The 16794-nt window shown below is 49.1% G+C and overlaps 1 protein-coding gene across 1 annotated transcript; it reads right to left on the minus strand.

Annotated features, from left to right (window-relative positions):
- Positions 1 to 5990: 5990 nt before the first annotated feature.
- Positions 5991 to 15370, minus strand: kifc1 (kinesin family member C1). Its single transcript, XM_030346592.1, has 12 exons — positions 15250 to 15370; positions 14561 to 14587; positions 13439 to 13543; positions 12525 to 12750; positions 11473 to 12149; positions 11201 to 11287; positions 10317 to 10679; positions 9860 to 9998; positions 9446 to 9585; positions 9194 to 9267; positions 7900 to 7975; positions 5991 to 7099 (listed from the first exon to the last, which is right to left on the minus strand). The coding sequence occupies exons 1-12, from the start codon at positions 15331 to 15333 to the stop codon at positions 7055 to 7057; spliced, it is 2043 nt and encodes a 680-aa protein (XP_030202452.1). The 5' UTR covers positions 15334 to 15370; the 3' UTR covers positions 5991 to 7054.
- Between the last annotated feature and the right edge of the window lie 1424 nt (positions 15371 to 16794).

The raw sequence follows: 16794 nt of genomic DNA on the forward strand, positions 1-16794 counted from the left end.
GCAAGTTACTTCAAAAGAGTAATGCATTATTTATTAGGTTACTTGTTACTGTCATTCCAAAGTAATAAGTTACATTACAATATTACCGTCTTTGAATTGTAAGGCATTACACTACTTGTACATTACTTTCACCAAAATAACAGGAAATGTGGATTTGGTGTTCTCAATAGATCTTCTTGTGTTCAATGCAGCTTATTTTATTGGTCAACATGGAAAAAACATGAGGGGTAACTGTCGTTTTTTATCGGCCGTCATGAATAAACATAAGGGGTAACACTGTCGATATTCATCAAATAAAACATAGGGGGTAACACTGTTGTTTTTCTTTGGTCGTCATGAAAAAAAAACATAAGAGGTAACACTGTTGTTTTTTTATTGGTCTTCATGAAAAAAAACATAAGGGGTAACACTGTTGTTTTTTTATTGGTCGTCATGAAAAAAAACATAAGGGGTAACACTGTTTTTCTTTGGTCGTCAATAAAAAATCACAAGGGGTAACACTGTCGTTTTTTTAATGGTCGTCATGAAAAAAACCATAAGGGTTTTTATCAAATGAAACGTAAAGGGTAACACTCGTTTTTTATTTGTTGTCATGAAAAACCCATAAGGGGTAACACTGTAGAAATGTATCGAATAAAACATAGGGGGTAACACTGTAGTTTTTATCAAATGAAACATGAGGGGTGACACTGTCGTTTTTCTTTGGTCGTCATGAAAAAAAGCATAAGGGGTAGCACTGTCGTTTTTTATTGGTCGTCATGAAAAAAAAATATTTGAAAAAATAAAAAATTTGTACTTGGCAAATAAAATATAAGGGGTAACACTGTCGTTTTTATCAAATGAAACATGAGGGGTGACAATGTTGTTCTTTATTGGTCGTCATGAAAAAAAACACAAGGGGTAACACTATATTATGTATAACCTTGAACACAATTAAATAACAAATCTCAGTGGGAAGTGGAGAGAGCTGTGAGCTAACCCCCTGGAGACCGGGGTTCAAGTCCGGTTGATGTCCCCCGTTGGAAGACTCTTATTTCTATTTCATGCGAATTATAAAGTCAAGTATAACCATTGTGATGACTTTATTCAGTGTCTTGATGGTGCATTGATTTGTTCGGAGGTTAACACTCTAAACACCTCAGGTTCGTATCTCCGCAAAAACGTCGACAGGGGTACCACTGTTGTATTTTATTGGTCGTCATGGAAAAAAACAAAGTGTAACACTGTTGTCTTTGTCAAATAAAATATAAGGGGTAACAGTGTCGGTTTTTATTGGTTGTCATGAAAAAAACATGAGGGAAATAATAGAAATACACACATACATTTTAATGTCATGTCTATCCTCTTTATTGATGATTGATTATTGTGTATTGTCATCGCCTCAGTGGTGCAGTGGTGTGCATTCTGCCTAACCCACTGGAGACCGTAGCTCAATTTCTGAGGAAAATACAATATCTTGGTGCATTGATTAGTTCGGAGGTTAACACTCTAAACAGCTCAGGTTCGTATCCTCGCAAAAACGTCGACAGGGGTACCACTGTTGTTTTTTATTGGTCAACATGGAAAAAACATGAGGGGTAACTCTGTTGTTTTTTATCGGCCGTCATGAAATAAACATAGGGGGTAACACTGTTGTTTTTTTTTGGTCGTCATGAAAAAAAACCAGGGGTGACACTGTCGTTTTTGAACGACAGTGTCACCCGTCATGAATAACACTGGCACTGGTCGTCATGAATAAAAACATAAGGGGTAACACTGTTGTTTTTTATTGGTCATCATGAAAAAAAACATAAGGGGTAACAATGTTGTTTTTTTATTGGTCGTCATGAAAAAAAAAACATAAGGGGTAACACTTTTGTCTTTTATTGGTCGTCATGAATAAAAACATAAGGGGTAACACTGTTGTTTTTTATTGGTCATCATGAAAAAAAACATAAGGAGTAACACTGTTGTTTTTTTATTGGTCATCATGAAAAAAAACATAAGGGGTAACAATGTTGTTTTTTTATTGGTCGTCATGAAAAAAAAACATAAGGGGTAACACTGTTGTTTTTTTATTGGTCGTCATGAATAAAAACATAAGGGGTAACACTGTTGTTTTTTATTGGTCGTCATGAAAAAAAACATAAGGGAAATAATAGAAATACACACATACATTTTAATGTCATGTCTATCCTCTTTATTGATGATTGATTATTGTGTATTGTCATCGCCTCAGTGGTGCAGTGGAGTGCACTCTGCCTAACCCACTGGAGCCCGCGTCTCAATTTCTGTGGAAAACACAATATCTTTAATTTTAAACGTAATGCTATCATGTCTAATATATAACCTCAGACATAATTAATATACAAATCTCAGTGGGAAGTGGAGAGAGCTGTGAGCTAACCCCCTGGAGACCGGCGTTGAAGTCTGGTTGTTGTCCTTTGTTGGAAGACTCTTATTTCTAATTCATGCGAATTATAAAGTCAAGTATAACCATTGTGAAGTCTTTATTCGGTGTCTTGATGGTGCATTGATAAGTTCAGAGGTTAACACTCTTCCCAGCTCAGGTTCAGATCCCCGCCCAAACGTCGACAGGGGTACCACTGTTGTTTTTCATCAGTCATCATGGGAAAAAAACATAAGGGGTAACACTGTCGTTTTATCAAATTAAACGTAAGGGTAACACTGTCGTTTTTTATCCGTCGTCATTAAAAACCCATAAGGGGTAACACTGTCGAAATGTATCGAATAAAACATAGGGGGAAACACTGTCGTTTTTACCAAATAAAACATGAAGGGTGACACTGTCGTTTTTCTTTGGTCGTCATGAAAAAAACCATAAGGGGTAACACTGTCGTTTTTTATTGGTCGTCATGAAAAAAAAACATAAGGGGTAACACTTTTTTATTGGTCGTCATGAAAAAAAACACAAGGGGTAACACTGTTGTTTTTTATTGGTCGTCATGAAAAAAAACATAAGGGGTAACACTGTTGTTTTTCTTTGGTCGTCATGAAAAAAACCATAAGGGGTAACACTGTTGTTTTTTATTGGTCATCATGAAAAAAAACATAAGGGGTAACACTGTCCTTTTTTATTGGTCGTCATGAAAAAAAACGTAAGGGGTAACACGGTCGATATTTATCAATTAAAACATAGGGGGTAACACTGTCGTTTTTATCAAATGAAACATAAGGGGTAACACTGTCGTTTTTCTTTGGTCGTCATGAAAAAAACCATAAGGGGTAACACTGTTGTTTTTTATTGGTCATCATGAAAAAAAACATAAGGGGTATCACTGTTGTTTTTTATTGGTCATCATGAAAAAAAACATAAGGGGTAACACTGTTGTTTTTTTCTTCCTTCGCCCTTCGGGTAATTTCGGACGGGGGCGGGGACTAGGGGAAACACATCTCGACGGGGAAACAGATCTCGACACAACCTGCCGTAGCCTACAACCATGGAGCCTACCAGGAATATAACACTGCTGCTGTGACCCAGCAATTCCCTCAAAATGCAATGCAATGCAAGGTTGGTTTTATTTCTAACATTATTCTATAAACAGACATTTAAATGTATGTCTGTCGTTATAATTGATTTTCCTCGGGTGTAGCCTACTGTGGAGTGGGTAACACTTGTGGCATCCCGCCCCGTAAGCCTCGGCCCGGACCAGCCCGAGGGTTGGTCTTGGACGGCGTGTACCGCCGTCGCCCACCAGACGGCGACCGAGAGCAGGCTTTTCGCCTCCCCAATCAGGGTGATTGGTGGACACCTGGCCGGTGGCAGAGGAGATATAAAAGGGCTGACACTTGGACAGCACGGCACAGCACGGGAGGAAGAAGGAAGCGCTCGGGTCCACGTGCAGCTAGAGGCCCACGGAGGCCCTAGAGACCGCGATTACCTTGGTTGACTAAAGTTGACTGTTAATAAATGCCCGCAATGGCTTTAACCTTCACCAAACGCGTCGTTTGTACCGGTAACCCGGCTCATTTAAGGAGCGGGTTGCCACATATGGTGGAGAATGCAGGCATGAAGATCCCACTACAACCCCCCCGGTAAAGTACCCCACCAATTCGGTATGCCGAACCCGGTCGGGACAGACGCCGCCGCCGCCGCCGCGAGAGACGCCGCCGCCGCCGCGAGAGACGCCGCCGCCGCCGCGAGAGACGCCGCCGCCGCCGCGAGGGACGCCGCCGCCGCCGCGAGGGACGCCGCCGCCGCCGCCGCGAGGGACGCCGCCGCCGAGAGAGACGCCGCCGCCGCCGCCAGGGACGTCGCCGCCGCCGCCGCGGGAGAGAAGGCCGCAGCGCGAGGCCGGGACGGGGCTGCGCCGCCGGCCGGCGCGGACGGGTCGGCCCTGTATGCTGGCGACCTGCTGGGCGCAGGGGACATCTGGTAGTCCGACCATCCCGGCGAGGGTTATGAACCAGGACACGCAGGCCATGGTGGACACCGGCAGCGTGGTCACCCTCCTCCGCCCCGACTTGGCGGGAGGGAGGGAGAGGAAACCCATCGAGGTGGCCTGCGTGCACGGGGACATACGGTCCTATAAGACCTGCCATGTGGTCGTACGGACACCACAAGGGGTTTTTACGGCACGGGCGGGGATTGTGCCCCACCTCCCAGTTCCGCTGCTAATTGGGAGGGACTGCCCGATTGTCCGTCGGCTTTGGGACTCGGCGCTGGAGTCCCGGGGCAGGAGAGGCAGCCGCCGCCGCCGCCGCAGCGGGAGACGACGCTGCCGGAGATGACGCAGCCGGAGACGACGCAGCCGACGCAGACCAAGGCCCTGGCTACCCGGGGCTTGGACAAAGGGTGGAGGAGTGTGGCATCCCGCCCCGTAAGCCTCGGCCCGGACCAGCCCGAGGGTTGGTCCTGGACGGCGTGTACCGCCGTCGCCCACCAGACGGCGACCGAGAGCAGGCCTTTCGCCTCCCCAATCAGGGTGATTGGTGGACACCTGGCCGGTGGCAGAGGAGATATAAAAGGGCTGACACTTGGACAGCACGGCACAGCACGGGAGGAAGAAGGAAGCGCTCGGGTCCACGTGCAGCTAGAGGCCCACGGAGGCCCTAGAGACCGCGAGTGCCTTGGTTGACTAAAGTTGACCGTTAATAAATGCCCGCAATGGCTTTAACCTTCACCAAACGCGTCGTTTGTACCGGTAACCCGGCTCATTTAAGGAGCGGGTTGCCACAGACTGTTTTTAATAGCAGGCTAGCATTGCCCGTTGACTTGCGCTAGCCTAGCACGAGCGAACTCTGCAACTAGAAGGAATGAATGTCACACAAGCTATTTTTAATTTTTTGTCATATGGAATTATTTCAGGGGGGAAAATGCCGTGAAACGCACAGTGCATTCAGGATTAGGACTGATATGTCGGCTTAAGCCTAATCAATTGTGTTTTAATGTCTTTAGCATTCATATAATTGCAGTCTATTTTTTTCGTAGGCTACTCTGCTGCTGTCCTTGATGGGGAGATATTGTAACCCTTTTTAACACAATTTTCCTGCGACATTCCTGCGTCTCCCCCTCCTACGGAGCCCATTTCAGCACCGTGTCAGTAGACAGTTACAATCCTACGACGTCGTGAGTGCAGCGAATGCGCGTTCACGTTAAGAGGAGTTTCGGGAAACGCGACAAAGAAATTATCGATGGTTCGAAAGATCCATCGGGAGAATGATCTTACGAGCGAAGATCCATCGATATCGGGAAACGGGGCCCTGGTCTCACAGGAATCCGTGAAATGACCACGGACTCTGAACTCAAAATCCGTGGGATCATCACGGAAACACGCCGATTTCCGTGATATGGGCACGGAATTTGCGCCAATGCAAGTAAATGACACTGAGCACACACACAGATCACCGTTTCAACGAGCGAGTCGACCACGGGCGCTTAATTCGAAATCCGTGGTGGCCTCACGGAATCTGTTTGCCAAAAGATGAAGGAAGCAACGTAAACGCTGCCCGATATAAATGTGTGAAATGACGCAGAGTGACACCACGTGTCAGTGACTTGATTCTGTTTAATAAAAGACCATCAGACATTTAGACCGAAGGACGTTGGACACTACCAACTCACTTTTCTCTTTACAAGCTAGTCCTTTACTTTGGTCTCAACCAGAAATACACATTATAAAGTTATTATAGTGAGATGGATATGATATATGAACTCTATTCGTCAGCAGTGCTGAAATTTGCTTTGCGACCCATCAGCCGTTGCATGTAAAAACAGAAAACATGAATTACACACATTGACATGACACATTGAAACACAACAAATGTACATACATGGGTACAGATAGTCGAGAGCACATTGTCCACCACTTCGCCTATCTCCGGTTTAGCATCAAAGTCGATTGATGGACAAAATACTTTAGTCTAACCTTCTTGAAAAGAGGTACCTCGTATCCCCTTCCTGAGGGCAATAACCTGTATTCACTATACAAAACATGACTAGTGTTTGAGGTGATGTTTTTTGCCAACCTCAGCATGCTGTTGTCATACGTGGAAGTATAGAGCTCCTGAAGTGGTTGTCCAACATGGATAGGGTTCTGTTCGCCTTTACTCTCTGTACTCTGTTGGTTAAGAAACATGCATACCAGTGAATCAAATATGGATTCAGTTCTAACTGGACCATCTTTGACACCAATATATCAGACTATCGTGTTGAAGGCTGAAGAAAAGTCCAAGAACAACACCCTTGCATAGTTGTCCCTAGACTGATCTAGATGTTTTGTAATCAGGTGGACCAGTGTGGCGACCGCATCCTCTGTGCCGCAGCCCTGTTTATAAGCAAACTGACAGGGGTCAAGTTTCTCTTTGGTTAAACTAACAAGATATTGTTAGGTCTATAATCCTTATGCTCTTTAGGACATTTGGATAAACAAACTGATCACGCATTGGGTACAGATTCTTCATATTGTGCTATACTCACTACTGCGTTACATCGCTAAAACAGGGTTTAATACAGTGTAAGCACAATGCAACAACACAGCGCTACTAAAATAATGTTTATTAGAAAAATCACATGTTAAAATATGCAACAAAAAGGTTTTTCAAAAAGAACAGCTTATTTCTTGTTGGCGGATGCTGTTCCAACAAAGCAGTCGTTCACCTGCAAGGAGGGAGAACAGGAGTTAGTGTAAGAGGAGGAGGAGGAGGAGGAGGAAGAGTTGGAGTAAGATAAGGAGAGAGAACAGGAGTAAGAGGAGGAGGAGGAGGGAGGAAGAGTTAGAGTAAGATAAGGAGAGAGAACAGGAGTTAGTGTAAGAGGATGAGAGGTAGAGTAAGATGAGGAGGAGGGAAGAAGAGTTGGAGTAAGATAAGGAGAGAGAACAGGAGTTAGTTTAAGAGGAGGAGGAGAGGTAGAGTAAGATGAGGAGGAGGAGGGAGGAAGAGTTGGAGTAAGATAAGGAGAGAGAACAGGAGTTAGTGTAAGAGGAGGAGAGGTAGAGTAAGATGAGGAGGAGGAGGGAAGAAGAGTTGGAGTAAGATAAGGAGAGAGAACAGGAGTTAGTGTAAGAGGAGGAGGAGAGGTAGAGTAAGATGAGGAGGAGAGGTAGAGTAAGATGAGGAGGAGGAGGGAAGAAGAGTTGGAGTAAGATAAGGAAAGAGAACAGGGGAGTTAGGAGGAGTTGGAGTTAGGTGAGGAGGAGAGGAGGAGTGAGAGTAAGATGAGGAGAGGAGGAGTGAGAGTAAGATGAGGAGAGGAGGAGTGAGATGAGGAGGAGAGGAGGGGAGAGGAGGAGTGAGAGTAAGATGAGGAGAGAGGAGGAGTGAGAGTAAGATGAGGAGGAGGAGGAGTGAGAGTAAGATGAGGAGAGAGGAGGAGTGAGATGAGGAGGAGGAGGAGTGAGAGTAAGATGAGGAGAGAGGAGGAGTGAGAGTAAGATGAGGAGGAGGAGGGTGTCCCACCTTGCTGGCGAAGCGCAGGGAGTTCAGGGACTCGCCGAAGCTGTCTGGCTCCGGCGCAATGTTGACGAACATCAGGCTGCAGAGAGGACAGGGGGAGGAGTTTCAATCACATCCCATAATAGTCCTCGGAGGAGGGGGCGCTCTCGTGCCAGAATGGCAAGAATAATCTCGCTGTGGTCATTGCGTGAGACCCATACAGACTTCTTTCCACGTTGATTGGAGGTGATCCTTGTTTATTAGGGGTGGGAGTCTCTTGGCACCTCACGGTTAGTTTTCATTCCGAGTCAGAGGTCGACGATTCGATTCTAAAACGATTATCGATGCATCTCAATGCATCGTGATTTTCAAAATAATGTATAAACATCTGCATTTTCTACTCAGAGTTTGCTAATCACTTCCTACTTTCTATGAACAATGCAATAATCAATGCAGCTTGCATTACGACACACTGTGGAAGTTTGTAAAAAATAAACAGATTCAGTTTTCTTTTCTTTCTAATCTTTCATTCCTATGTTATTAAAGAAAGAGCCGCTCTTAGTCAATTATAATAATAAGAACTTGTGTCGTTCTTGTGTCTGGGTGTGAGTTTGCGTGCATGCTATGCGTAGGCTGAATCGCAATCGCGTGAAGACAAATCCGATTGGCCAATACAGATAGCCTGGTCCTACCAGACCCTCGTACTTTATTTCATTTGCACAGAGAGTCTGGACCTACTCGATTGACAAACGATAACTCACTTAGGCGGGTGTCTGTTGGAAGTTTTAAACTATAGGATCTGCCCAGTGCCACACTGGATGATCTGCCATAACCAATCGCTAACGTTTTGCCAGGAATCACGTTGCGCACAGGCTGTAAACAAACCAAACACTGTGCGTAAAGATGTCCGTCAACGAGATCTGACTTTAACGTCATTGTTCTCAGAGAAAGAAATCGGATTATTAACTTATCTGAATCGAGACGGAATCGTTCTGGAGAGCATCGCGATGCATCGAAGAATCGATTATTTTTCCCACCCCTATTGTTTATGGATACAAACATGCGTACATTTGAATGCATTTGTGCATATTTCAATCATATACTTAATTTCTATCATTATCGCCTCTTGGGCAGAGAGCAACGGCGACAAACCCATTTCCTTTTGGATTTTATAAACCGCGATGATCTAAAATGATCCATGTGCCGTTTCGGGCACACTACAGAAACACAATGTCCACCTCTTCCCCATATGCTTTAGACAAGACAAGACAAGACAAGACCAGACCAGACAGACCAGACCAGACAGACAGACACTCACGTCTTGCTATTCCCTCCCAGGCAGCTCTGCAGCAGGTAGGTGAGCTTCGAGTTCCTGTATGGGATGTGGCTCTCCTGTAACACAAACACAAACACACACACACACTCAGATGTTTTGCCTGAGAGACTCCGCCGTTTGGGACATCACAACTTCCGTCTCAGTTCCAAGCGCTAGCAGCCAGCTAGCTAGCGCTCGGAACCGAGATGGCGGCCAGGGGTAACAGTGGGGGGGGGGGGGGGGGGGGGTCCTGACCTTGTTGGCCAGGGCGGTGATGACGAGGCCCAGGTTGGAGAGGGAGCCGTTGATGGCCGTCATCTCCTTGAAGCGCTCGCCCTGGGCCTGGCTCTTCAGCACGCGCTCGCTGCCCGCCAGGTCCACCAGGCACAGGGTGGCTGCGGGGAGAGAGAGCTCCGTTAGAGGGGGGGGGGGGGGCCCTCGGGCGAGCCGAGGGACGGTTCAACGGAGGGAGGGCTGAAGGCCGGTGCACGGCTCGACGGCGGGCTTCAACGTGAAGGGAGGAAGTCACTCCAGGAGGGCTTCGCCTCAACGCGAACCCCCGACCCCTCACCCCCCATGCCGGGTGCTCCCGGGGCGCTGTATCGCTGAACCCGGTTCCCCTGCAGCATTAGCATTAGCATTAGCATACCCTCACACACACACACTCACATTTGCAGCGGACGTCGCGGCCGGCGTTCTCTCCCTGGATGTCCAGCTGGAACACCGAGTGGGAGCGCGAGGAGCGGTCGTTCAGGGTGGTCTGTGCCGTGGAGCGGTTCTGGTTGGCTATGGCGATGAGGTTCTGCACCTAGGGGGCGACGAGCGACAGCAGCGTGACGCACGCGTGGAAGGTTAGCACAGTGCTATGTGGCGTTAGCAAAGTGCTATGTGGCGTTAGCACAGTGCTGTGTAGCGTTAGCATAGTGATGTGTAACATAAGCATAGTTCCGTGTAACGTTAGCACAGCGCCGTGTAGCGTTAGCACAGCGCCGTGTAGCGTTAGCACAGCGCCGTGTGCAACGTTAACATCACGCTGCATAGCATTAACACAGCGCCGTGTAGCATTAACACAGTGCTGCGTAACATCGACAGCCGTGGCGATGCAGTCTGGCGGCGGCGTGGTTACCTGTCCCTCGGTGGCGACCTTCTGGTAGGTGAGGTTGGTGACGCTGATCTCGTTGGCGGCCGACTTGCGGATCTCGTGCTCGGGCCGCTTGCCGCCCTTGCCGGTGTACAGCAGGTCCCGCAGGCTCTCGTTGTAGACCTCCACGAAGCTCGCCGTGAAGGAGAACTCCCACCCCTGGGCGCCGAGCTTGTGCGCCGCCAGGAACACCTGCTGCACGGCGCGGGGGATGACGCCCACCGCCGCGTCAGAGTCCCCCCCCTCCATGGTGAAGGTCTTGCCGCTGCCCGTCTGGCCGTAGGCGAAGCAGCAGACGTTGTAGCCGTCCAGCGCAGACTGCACCAGCAGGGAGATCTCCTCAAACACCTGCAGGGAGAGGAGGAGGAGGAGTCCAGAGGGAGAGGAGGAGGAGGAGGAGGAGTCCAGAGGGAGAGGAGGAGGAGGAGGAGTCCAGAGGGAGAGGAGTCCAGAGGGAGAGGAGGAGGAGTCCAGAGGGAGAGGAGGAGGAGTCCAGAGGGAGAGGAGGAGGAGTCCAGAGGGAGAGGAGGAGGAGTCCAGAGGGAGAGGAGGAGGAGTCCAGAGGGAGAGGAGGAGGAGGAGGAGGAGGAGGAGGAGGAGGCGTCGTAGGGGGAGGGATAAAGCAGGAGAGGGACCAACAGGAGTAAATCAGTTCATTCAAGAGCTTAATTGGCAATAAAGTTTTCTGGCTAGGAAAAAAACGGTGAAAGGCCTCGGACAGCTTAGAGCCCAAAACCGTGCTAGCAGAGATAAACCGAAGGCTTAGCGCCAACAGTTAGTAGCAGGTGGAGGTGTAGCGCTGCCATGCGGCTCATCTTCAGACTACGACACCCCAAAGGCCTTCTCCCCCCGCGTCGACGAGTGCGTACCTCCTGCTGGCTGGCACTGGGGCCGAACACGCGGTCGAAGCTGAAGTTGTAGGTCTTCTGGGTGTCCCCCGTCCGGCCCACGTGAGACTGAGGAGACACAGAGGGTCAGAGGTCAAAGGTCACTCCTCCTACCTCTACCGTGGAGAGGAGCATTCTGGTTGGCCAACACGGTCGCCCACCTCCCACGATTGCACCCTCAGAACAGGTGGAGCGGATTAAGTCCGGGTTACGGCCCTGCCTCTGCGAGTGGCATTATGGGATGCGTCGCTCACCTCCTCGGACCTGGCCAGGACCAGGGCCTTGTGGTCGTCGGGGGGCAGCAGGATGTGGGGGCTGGGGCCTCCGCCGACCAGGGGGCGCACCCTGCAGAAGACCCTGATGTTCCCCTTCAGCTCCTGCAGCGTGTTGTGCAGCTGCCGTCGCTCCATCTCGCCGGCGTGCAGCGCGTCCTTCTGCTGGCCCACCGTATCCTGCAGGAGCCGCACCTCCTGCTCCCGCTGCTGCAGGCTGGCCTGGAGCTGCTGCAGGCTGGCCTGGAGCAGCTCCAGGCTGGACCCCTGCGCGAGCAGCTTGGCCCTCCCGGCCTGCAGCTCCAGCTCCTGGCTGTCGCGGAGCGTCAGCACCACCTTGTGCGCCTCCTGCAGGCCGCCCAGCTCCCGCTGCAGCCCTCGCCGCTCCGACGCCTCGCGCTCCAGCTCCCCGCGGACCTCCGCCAGCTCGCCCCGGTACGCAGAGAGCTGGCCCCTCTGGCCCTCCAGCTCCTCGCCCAGCTGCGCTGCCCTCTGCTGGGCGGAGGCCGCGGCGCCCCGGAGCTCCAGAGTCTCCTCCTTCGCCGTCCGGTCGCGGCTCTGGAGCGACTGCAGCTTGGCCTGCATGTCGCTCACCTTCCCCCGCATGTCCCAGCCCGGCCGCCGCCCGCCCGCCGCCGCCGCCACAGCCCCGCCTGCCCCTAGGGAGCAGACACACAACCACCGCCGCCGTGGTTACCACACGTTGACCTCTCAGTGACCGGGCGCCCACGGGACACGGCTCTGGGTCGATTACACCGAGGGCGTCCAGCCACGCTTTAAGAGGGGGGGGGGGGGGGGGGGGGGGGGGGGGGGTAACGTCGACTAACCAATACCGTTAAAGTTGGGTGGATGAACATTTAATTTTTTTTCTGTATTTTATTTTCTAACAATGTCTGCCCTCAAACAACAGCGCCCTCTTAGGTCTGTGATTGGTGCGTCAACATCCCAGCACCACGTTCCGTTTACCATCCACTAAGACCTGGGCCCTGGGCCAACAGTCCCCTACGGACCGGACGGAGCTAAAGTCCACCCACCTGCTTTGTTAGAGGAGGACGCCGCCGCCGCCGGCCTGGCCCCGCCCCTCGGCGCCACCGACGCCACGGTCTTCCTGAGGACGCCTCTGGACGGCGCGGCGGCCACCGTGGCAGCACCCGTGGCCCGCGGCGCCCGGGAGACGCTGGCGGCGGGCGGGCGGCGGACGGGCGCCGTGCTGAGGGCCGCCTTGGGCCTCGCCGGCTCCGCCTCCCGGCGCTGCTTCTTCTGCAGAGACAGGACACGCCCCCATCAGACTCTGATACACACACCTGGACAGGTAGCAGTCTGTCTGTCTGTCTGTCTGTCTCCACCTGGACAGGTAGCTGTGTTGACTCAAACTAACCAGCTAGTTTTGTTTTCTCAACCTAACCAGCTAGTTGTTTTCTCAACCTAACCAGCTAGTTGTGTAGTCACAACCTAACCAGCTAGTTGTCTCAACCTAACCAGCTAGTTGTCTCAACCTAACCAGCTAGTTGTGTAGTCTCAACCTAACCAGGTAGCTTTGTTGTCTCAACCTAACCAGCTAGTTGTGTAGTCTCAACCTAACCAGCTAGCTGTGTTGTCTCAACCTAACCAGCTAGCTGTGTTGTCTCAACCTAACCAGCTAGCTGTGCTGTCTCAACCTAACCAGCTAGCTGTGTTGTCTCAACCTAACCAGGTAGCTTTGTTGTCTCAACCTAACCAGCTAGCTGTGTTGTCTCAACCTAACCAGCTAGCTGTGTTGTATCAACCTAAACAGCTAGCTGTGTTTTCTCGACCTAACCAGTTAGCGGTGTAGTCTCGACCTAACCAGCTAGTTGTGTTGTCACGACCTAACCAGCTAGTTGTGTTGCATCAACCTAGCCTGCCAGCCTATCAGAGGCTGGTGTCATAGTAGCCACAGTAGGATTGGTTGATTAGCGTCAGGGCGTACCTGGGCTGGTTGGCCCGTGCTCTCCATGCTGCTGCCGCTGGTGTTGCTGGAAGCTGCCGCTGCCGGACGCTTTGCCGACATTATCGGCAGACGAGACAACGCGTTCTGCAAACACGACACACACACACACACACACACGGCTGCATTGGGTCGAGTGTTGACGTGATGAAAGTACGACGGCTGGTTCACATCGTGATGGTGGATGAAACACAGTAGCCTTTCAAAATGAACGGCGCTTCGAGGGAAATGTTGACGGCCAGACTCAAAAGAACCCATCTGTCGTGGAAATATTAAGCATGACTATAATACACAATTATAAACATTACAGTAACCTTGTTTGTCGTTTAGATTTTCCCTGGAACTTAAGATACCTCCATTCCCCTCTAACTGAGAGAGGTTAAGATCATTCACATTTGCACTCCCAGTGCAGCCACTAAGTGTGATACTGAGGCCAGGCCAATCGACTGACTGTTGTGTAGATTCCTTTAATGGTCTTGCAGCCTTGCCGACGGGTCCACTTCCCCCATAGTGTATTGCAGTTTAACTTGGCCTCTCCCGCCAATCCTAAACTCTCCACAATGGTCACTCCCACTTATCTTTGTTACCTGTGTATTCACTACCCACAATGCAAACGTTTCCCTATAAGAATATCGTTCACCCATTGTCTCCCTAAATGCATCCTTGGTAACTTTCCCATGATCATGCTCTAATATCAAATCAAATATTTTGCTGGTCGACATGTCCTAAAAATAAGTTTCTCTTCATCACTATCTTAGGAAAACATTGAGTAATTGAAAGAACTTCTTAATAAAAATTATCTTGACAACCTATCCTCTTCTTCAGACCGCTTTTATTTTGGCTTGTTTGAGTCAAGAAAGGATTCAAACAGCTAACAATACCATGCAAATCTTGAATAAGTGCGTAACCAAACCTTTCAATGAGATACAAATATGGTAGGCATATAAACAAGCAATTAAAACTACTCATCGATAATGCAAATTAAAAGCAAGGCATAACTTTTCAATATTTGAAGACCAGAATGCAGCTCTGATGCTAACTGAAATGATGTGAACCAGAAACCAGCAACGTGGATGGGTGTGTTGATGTTGTGATGGAACTCACCTCTTTGCCGCTCATAACTCTTCCCGCCTGGTAAAAAAAAAACACATTGGGGAGAACAATTGTACTCACATTAGTATGATTGGCGTCCTGCTAACACATGATCTAGACTGCTTCGCGACCGAGCCACCTCTACTGCCCACCCGTACACAGATAGCCCTGTTCATACATGATCTAGACTGCCAAGCCCTCCACATAGAGCCCAGTTCAAGGACACACGAGTCTGATCGGATTGTCCTGACGCTGAGGAACCCAGCTGGGGTTAAATCACTTCAGCTCACTTTAAAAGTTAACACACTTCTGGAAAGAAAGAGAGGCTAATGCTTACAAAGATGAAACTTGGTGAAACCGAAGCCATCCGAGTTCCGCACCATTTAAAAACACCCAGGTAAGACTTATGATCGCATGAATAGGGCCCTCTATGGAGGGACTCCACAGAGAGCCCTATTAATGCGATCATAAGTCTTATCTATCTATCTATCTAGTCGTATCTATCCAGAACCTTTTAGACCAGATGCGACACATGAATAAGGGGCGCTCTCTACGGAGTCCCTCCATGGAGTACCTATTCATGTGAACAAGAGTCGTATCCGGACTCGAATGTTCTGGATACGGAACCGGACGGTGGGAACACAATTTACCGACTTTGACGATCGATTACGGTGATTTTAATGTTTGTTTATCGGCCTTACCGTGGCTCGGGTCTGTGGTGGACTTCTTCCTTCCTGGTCTGCAGCCGTTTGAATTTGAAACGCATTTGTTTTCGTTGGGCGCATTACAGCCGCCGCTCGGATTGGTCGGACCGGCACTGGCCCCGCCCCCCTCGCCCCGCCCAATCAGATCGCCCCGTTGGGTCTGGGCGCGCCAGCTTCAGCTGTTTGAATTATTTGAAGAACGATCCTGACGGTGGGGAATGGATGACTCACGTTGGATTAATGTCAACATAGAGGATGAGAACGTTAAACACAGGTTGAGGGGCAGTTATTAAATAGATAATTATTATTATTTTCATTAGTATTGCGTTGTTGTGTTTCTTTTATTTTACTGCGACAGGTCATTCTTTTATGTCTATTTTTAAATAATAAATAGGCCTACTTGTTTTTATAATATAGCGCTCATGGACCCCTGCCTGTTCATGGTTGTTTATATTCGGCATGATTGAGGGAGAGGAGGAGAGGAAGAGGACAGGAGGAGATCAGCATGTCCCTTAATGCAATATGAGGCCCCGTCCACACGGAGCCGAAACGGGCGAAAACGATCCGGTTTCGTTTTATGCGGTTCAGGAATATCCTTACGGAATCATTGCGAAACGACATCGAGCTGTAGAAACGCTGTAAATATTCGAGGCGCTGGTTCTCCACAGAAAAAAGTGGAGCGCATCAAGCCTGCGCGCATGCAGCCTGCGCGCTGTATACAAACATTCAGTCACAGGAGATTCAACCTTTTAAATTGAGCAGAATTACTTTTTAATCTACAGTTAGTAATTAATTGTATCAAGGGGCTTTATTTAATGCTACAAAAAGAATACAAATAAATAAAAAATTCAACGCAACTCTGACGTCCCCCAGCTGGTGGGGGGATAATGACGTCATCGTTGTGTTTCAGGCATCCACACGAATCGTCTTGTGCTTTTCGGCCGACCGTCCAGACGGAGCCGGCGAATCCGGTGCCCGAATTTCAAATCTTTCCGGAACTGTGCGGTTTCGTGTGTGGACGCCTGAAACGCAAACGATGACGTCATTAGCCCCCACCAGCTGGGCGACGTCAGAGTTGCGTTGAATATTTTATTTTTTATTTTATTTGTATTCTTTTTGTAGCTTTTTTTTTACCATTCTACTTGCTGTAGTTTGGACTGGCTTTGCGAGACTACCAGTACCCCAACGGAGGAGTACTGAAAACGAGGGCAAAACGAGTACGGCTCAGTCCGGGTCACGCCCACTTTTGGCGGTGGAAACGCAATCCGTACCGCACCCTGCAGTGGAAACGCGGCATTAATGTCCCCTTACTGAAACGGAGTTAATCATGTATTAGAAGAAAATCACGCAAAGAAAAAGAAATGTATATTTTTAGTCTGAAAATGTTCCCCAAACTTTCTTTTCTTTATTGGAAACAGTCTATTCAGATGAGCAAGAAGTTTACCTGTGTGTACAGTATGCAAGAGTGTATATAAGAGGGTAGTTAAGTATTATTATAAGTAATAACGACGTTAACAAGAATATTGAGAACTTCTCCATAAA

The sequence above is a fragment of the Gadus morhua genome, chromosome 22 (genome assembly GCF_902167405.1).
Source record: "Gadus morhua chromosome 22, gadMor3.0, whole genome shotgun sequence".
Taxonomy (NCBI): Eukaryota; Metazoa; Chordata; class Actinopteri; order Gadiformes; family Gadidae; genus Gadus; species Gadus morhua.

What these genes read in the sequence shown, in the direction of transcription:
- kifc1 (XM_030346592.1), bottom strand. Translation starts at nt 15,333, where the DNA reads ATGCGCCCAACGAAAACAAATGCGTTTCAAATTCAAACGGCTGCAGAC. An exon ending in TCACCGCCCTGGCCAACAAG is followed by an intron (nt 9,268 to 9,445) that starts GTCAGGACCCCC and finishes TTTGTGTTACAG; the next exon opens with GAGAGCCACATCCCATACAG. An exon ending in CTGGGAGGGAATAGCAAGAC is followed by an intron (nt 7,976 to 9,193) that starts GTGAGTGTCTGT and finishes TCCTCTCTGCAG; the next exon opens with CCTGATGTTCGTCAACATTG.